We start from the raw sequence: 6,203 nt of genomic DNA on the forward strand, positions 1-6,203 counted from the left end.
GTGTGTTAGTGTATATGTGTGTGTGTGTGTGTGTGTGTGTGTGTGTGTGTGTATGTGTGTGTAGGAGTGTGTACATTTTAGGCCGAGAAATTGCCCCCCCTGCCCCCCCCTATAAAATCGCCCATGAGTGTGTAGATGAGAGAACCCAAGTGTTAATAGAACACAGAACCCATGAGTGTGTAGATGAGAGAACCCAAGCATTAATAGAACACAGAACCCATGAGTGTGTAGATGAGAGAACCCAAGCATTAATAGAACACAGAACCCATGAGTGTGTAGATGAGAGAACCCAAGCGTTAATAGAACACAGAACCCATGAGTGTGTAGATGAGAGAACCCAAGCGTTAATAGAACACAGAACCCATGAGTGTGTAGATGAGAGAACCCAAGCGTTAATAGAACACAGAACCCATGAGTGTGTAGATGAGAGAACCCAAGCGTTAATAGAACACAGAACCCATGAGTGTGTAGATGAGAGAACCCAAGCGTTAATAGAACACAGAACCCATGAGTCAGAAGTGTTACCAGGGAGATGGTCACGTTGTTGTTGTTGTTGTTGTTGTTGTTGTTGTTGTTGTTGTTGTTGTTGTTGTTGTTGTTGAGTTTCTGATGAGGTCATCGGGGCTGAACAAGCAAGTTCAGGAACTGGGAAATACTGATGTGTCTTCTTTCTTCCCTATTTCCACTTCCCCCTCTCATCCTCTCCTCCTCTTCCTCCTCTTCCTGCTCATCCCTCTCCCGTCTCCTTCTCCCCTCTCCTCTTCCTCTCCTCATCCCTCTCTCCCCCTCCTCCAGTCGACCTCCTGCCCATCATTGCGGGCGTGGTGGCAGCCCTGATTGTGGCGGCCATGGTGGCTGCTTGTTTTGTGTACTGCTTCCACTACAAGCAGACCAGGATGGGCCGGTACAACCTGATGAGACGGATCTTCCCATCCCACCACGGCACCAGCAGCCACGTGGCGACGCCCAACGGCCTCAGCCAATCCTCTGTGTAGGGGGCGGGGCTTGACTTGATGGACAGGACAATGGTTGTGTCAAAGGTCAAAGACACTGGAGAAGACACCGAGATACGGTGTAAAGATCTCATCATTCCTCTACAGTAGCACTGGGACTGCTGGTGGGACTGGCTCTTATTGAAGGCTTTACTGACAATGACTGGGATGTTCAGTTGATTCACTTACTCTAGACCAGGGATTAGTCAGTCTAGAGCAGGGGTTAGTCAGTCTAGAGGGGGGGTTAGTCAGTCTAGAGGAGGGGTTAGTCAGTCTAGAGGAGGGGTTAGTCAGTCTAGAGGAGGGGTTAGTCAGTCTAGAGGAGGGGTTAGTCAGTCTAGAGGAGGGGTTAGTCAGTCTAGAGGAGGGGTTAGTCAGTCTAGACCAGGGGTTAGTCAGTCTAGAGGGGGGGTTAGTCAGTCTAGAGGAGGGGTTAGTCAGTCTAGACCAGGGGTTAGTCAGTCTAGACCAGGGGTTAGTCAGCCTAGAGGAGGGGTTAGTCAGTCTAGAGGAGGGGTTAGTCAGTCTAGAGGAGGGGTTAGTCAGTCTAGAGGAGGGGTTAGTCAGTCTAGAGGAGGGGTTAGTCAGTCTAGAGGAGGGGTTAGTCAGTCTAGAGGGGGGGTTAGTCAGTCTAGAGGAGGGGTTAGTCAGTCTAGAGGAGGGGTTAGTCAGTCTAGAGGAGGGGTTAGTCAGTCTAGAGGAGGGGTTAGTCAGTCTAGAGGAGGGGTTAGTCAGTCTAGAGCAGGGGTTAGTCAGTCTAGAGGAGGGGTTAGTCAGTCTAGAGGAGGGGTTAGTCAGTCTAGAGGAGGGGTTAGTCAGTCTAGAACAGGGGTTAGTCAGTCTAGAGGAGGGGTTAGTCAGCCTAGAGGAGGGGTTAGTCAGTCTAGAGGAGGGGTTAGTCAGTCTAGAGGGGGGGTTAGTCAGTCTAGAGGAGGGGTTAGTCAGTCTAGAGGAGGGGTTAGTCAGTCTAGAGCAGGGGTTAGTCAGTCTAGACCAGGGTTAGTCAGTCTAGAGGGGGGGTTAGTCAGTCTAGAGGAGGGGTTAGTCAGTCTAGAGCAGGGGTTAGTCAGTCTAGACCAGGGTTAGTCAGTCTAGAGGGGGGGTTAGTCAGTCTAGACCAGTCACTTTGGATGAAGATGCTAAATTACAAAAGTGTAAATATAACAACGAAACCAAAGATAGTATGAAGCTCAAAGATGGTTAAAGGTCAAAGATGGTGTAAAGAAACCAAGATGCACACTGGTGAAGATAATGTACTGAGGAAGAATGTGTGTGTGAATATACTGGGTTCCTTATAAACACTGCTTTCTCTTGTTTTGTGACCCATGTGGTGGTGTGTGTGTGTGTGTGTGTGTGTGTTGGTGTCCTTGTTGTGTTGTGATGCTGTTTCCAGGATATAAAGCTAGAAGGCTGCCCCATTGATGTGGAGCAACTTAAACTTTACTCTGCTGTAACATTCGTTTATAGTACATCTATAGTGATAAAGACTTTGAAGTGTGTATGTGTTAGACCTAAAATAATATTTTTGCTGTACGGTTAACTGCTGTTTTGTTTCACATGGTGTTTGATTTTGCTGTATAGCTACGCTTTAATAAACTGTGTGTATGTTTTAAGATTCTGTTTGTATATTCATATCTCATATTCACATCTCATCTCACTTTTATACATGTGGTCCATTTTTGTGACGTAATAAAGCAGTGTGTCTCGTTGTGCTTTGTGCACCCTCACCCTTTGCGTGACCTTTATTTTGAAATTCCTTGTAAGAACGCTACCGGACATGACGTTCGTGAGGCTCACGCTCACTGCTGTAGCTAGCGTAGTGCACATTAGGCCTTCCCTCATTTTAAACTGTAAAAATGTCCAAACTACAGCGCTTCGTCGATTTTGTGAACCAGCGTTTATCAGCGGCAGCTGTGGAGATATGTGGGCAGTATGAAGAAACGCTTTCAGAGTGCCAAGAAGAAATCTGTCGATCCAAGGAGAAAATCGCGCAACTGCAAAGAATGATGGACAATCAACCCGAGATCAAGCTACAGAGAATAGGTTCTATATTTATACTCATCTACTGTGGTCAAGAGTCACTGTTTCATGTTCTGAATTCAGTTTTCCCATATTCTCTATAACTAAGTTAGCTAGCTGTTCTAGTTTGTGGTTTGTAGGCTACTTATCTGTTGGCTAGTGCTAGCTAGGCTAGGATAGGCTAGTTCCTCCTGGAGCCTCCATTTTGAATTGGATGCGGCTGCTCTGTTCACGAGTTCATTAGAACCATGGATGTATTAATAGATTAGAACCATGGATGTATTAATAGATTAGAACCATGGATGTATTAATAGATTAGAACCATGGATGTATTAATAGATTAGAACCATGGATGTATTAATAGATTAGAACCATGGATGTATTAATAGATTAGAACCATGGATGTATTAATAGATTAGAACCATGGATGTATTAATAGATTAGAACCATGGATGTATTAATAGATTAGAACCATGCATGTATTAATAGATTAGAACCATGGATGTATTAATAGATTAGAACCAAGGGTCCAGGCTGCGATTTACTTCCTGAAACAGTTTGATCAGCGCCATCTTGCCGAATCGAATTAAAGGAGTAGTAAAGGGGAAATCATGTTAAGCCTGTTTTAAGGTTACTTATGATCATATACAATGGTTCAGATCAAAAAGTTGACAAAACTAGCACTTTTGAGAAAGTTGATAATTGCTCTACCACCATTTAGGTCATACAATGGATGTGGGTGGGCACCTTGAAAAATCATTCAAAAACATGTTAAACTCTCGATTTCAAAGACAAGAAGCTCGAAGCTTGAATGATTTTTCAAGGTGCCCACCCACATATGTATGACCAAAACGATGGTAGAGCAATTATCAGACTTTCTCAAAAGTGCTAGTTTTGTCAACTTTTTGATCTGAACCATTGTATATGATCATAAGTAACTCACACACTAAGAGGGCTGTAGAATTCATTTAGGTTCTACTCACAAATATATTAAGCGAAAAATGTAATTAGCAAAAATTGTATGAGAAATTTTTGCCTGCATGTTTGCTTATGACAAAGCAAAATATTTATATTTATGTCTGTTTATGACAAGGTAAATACAGTTGGTATAAATAACATCCAAATTCCCGTTAATTCCTGTTAATTCCCATAAATTCCCGTTAATTCCCATGGAAAGTTTCCAACTTTGAATATTCCGGGAATTTTGCAACCCTCGTACTTGTCAATTGTTTGTTTGTTTAAATATTCATTATTATTCTAATTTTACCCCCTCAATATTGCATTATAGTGTGTATTGCAGCAAGGTTTTCATTGCACCGAATCTGCTGATATAATTTGCCGTGTAAGATTAGGTAAACATGAGGTAATAATGAAGCAGGCTTTATCCTAATATTTATCTTCTATTTTCCCCAGATGTCCAGCAGCTCTCTCTCCCAGAGCCCTCACAGATTAAAGAGGAACAGGAGCTGTGGTCCAGTCAGGGGGGAGAGCAGCTTCAACTCCCACCTCTCTACCAAAGTCCAACTGTGGAGAACAATGAAAGAGACTCTTTATCCTCCAACACAACTGAAGAACAAATCAAAATAGAGTCTGATAAAGAGGACTATGGAGCACCAGAACCTGCCAGTGATGTTCAGCCCACTTCAGTGACTCCAGACTGTCCTACAGCTCAGAGTTCAGAAGAGGAGGAGAGAGGAGGGCTGCTTCCTCAACTCACGACCCGCTGCCTCAGGCGTCAGTCTACCAGAGGTCTGAAATCACCTAGTAAATCAAGCCTCAGGACCAAGACCACCCCCAGTCCCTGGACCAGGCCTATTACCAGTTCCTGCTCTGGAAGTGAGAGTGAAGATGTTTCTTCTGGGGAGGCTGAGGACAAGACAGCAGATAAACCATATCAGTGTGAGGAATGTGGCAAAGCTTTTAAGGAACGGGGTAATTTAGTTAAACATCGAAGAATCCACACAGGAGAGAAACCATATCAGTGTGAGGAATGTGACAAGGCTTTTTGTCAAAAAAGTGATTTAGTTAAACATCGAAGAATCCACACAGGAGAGAAGCCATATCAATGTGGGGAATGTGACAAAGCTTTTACTGACCTGAGTAGTTTACTTAAACATAGAAGAATCCACAAAGGAAAAAAACCATATCAGTGCCAGGAATGTAGTAGTGCTTTTCGTCATAAGGGTGGATTACTTGAACATAGAAGAATCCACACAGGAGAGAAACCATATCAGTGTGAGGAATGTGACAAAGCTTTTAGTCAAAGGAGTACTTTAGTCAAGCATAGAAGAATCCACACAGGAGAGAAACCATATCAGTGCCAGGAATGTAACAGGGCTTTTAGTAAAACGTGTACATTACTTCAACATAGAAGAATCCACACAGGAGAGAAACCATATCAGTGTGAGGAATGTGACAAAGCTTTTCGTCACCTGAGTAGTTTAGTTCCACATCGAAGAACCCACACAGGAGAGAAGCCATATCAGTGTTTGGAATGTGACAAAGCCTTTGGTCAAAAGATTCATTTACTTCAACATAAAAAAATCCACACAGGAGAGAAACCATATCAGTGCCAGGAATGTAACAGGGCTTTTCGTAAAAAGGATGCATTCATTCTACATAGAAGAATCCACACAGGAGAGAAACCATATCAGTGTGAGGAATGTGACAAAGCTTTTAGTAACCGGAGTTATTTAGTTACCCATGAAAGAACCCACACAGGAGATAAACCATTTCAATGTACAGAATGTGACAAAGCGTATGGTCTAAGTAGTAGTTTACTTAGACATAGAAGAATCCACACAGAAGAGAAACCATAGCACTGTGACAATGCTTTTAGTCAAAATAGTATGTTACCTGTATGTCTGGGGGTGTCTGTATGTTACCAATAAATTCCACTATGACATGGCAGTAAGAGACTTGTGCAGTTTTGTAAACAAATGAATGGTTAAACTACTCCCACCACTCCTTCACTTCCCACGCATGGCAAAAGTAGCATGACAAGCTTGGTCAAAAGAAGTGTAGCCTAATCTATGAATGTATTACATTACAGAAGAACAGTTGTGTTCGGGAGAATTTGTGGCTAGGTCAAAAATGTACAATCATGAATGTGTTACATTACTACTAAAATATTGTAGTGACAGGGCTTTCAAGTGGCATCGTGGCCCAGCAGGTCTGCAGGGGGAAGTCCAG

General features: G+C 43.1%; 2 protein-coding genes across 2 annotated transcripts in view; both read left to right on the forward strand.

Moving 5' to 3' along the window:
* The window catches only part of LOC311327245 (protein sidekick-1-like), a gene marked incomplete at both ends in the record, with an annotated part of 37,463 nt that extends 36,468 nt beyond the window's left edge, over positions 1–995 (forward strand). Inside the window, one exon of the mRNA XM_084460278.1 lies at positions 796–995. Coding sequence (XP_084316404.1) covers positions 796–995 — 200 coding nt within the window. The remainder of the gene's footprint in view (positions 1–795) is intronic.
* Positions 996–2,823: 1,828 nt separating this feature from the next.
* Positions 2,824–5,835, forward strand: LOC311327213 (uncharacterized protein). The gene is made up of 2 exons (XM_084460248.1): positions 2,824–3,035; positions 4,425–5,835. The coding sequence occupies exons 1-2, from the start codon at positions 2,849–2,851 to the stop codon at positions 5,828–5,830; spliced, it is 1,593 nt and encodes a 530-aa protein (XP_084316374.1). The 5' UTR covers positions 2,824–2,848; the 3' UTR covers positions 5,831–5,835.
* The last annotated feature ends 368 nt before the right edge of the window (positions 5,836–6,203 follow it).

Source organism: Borostomias antarcticus (genome assembly GCF_949987555.1).
Source record: "Borostomias antarcticus genome assembly, chromosome: 31".
Classification (NCBI taxonomy): domain Eukaryota; kingdom Metazoa; phylum Chordata; class Actinopteri; order Stomiiformes; family Stomiidae; genus Borostomias; species Borostomias antarcticus.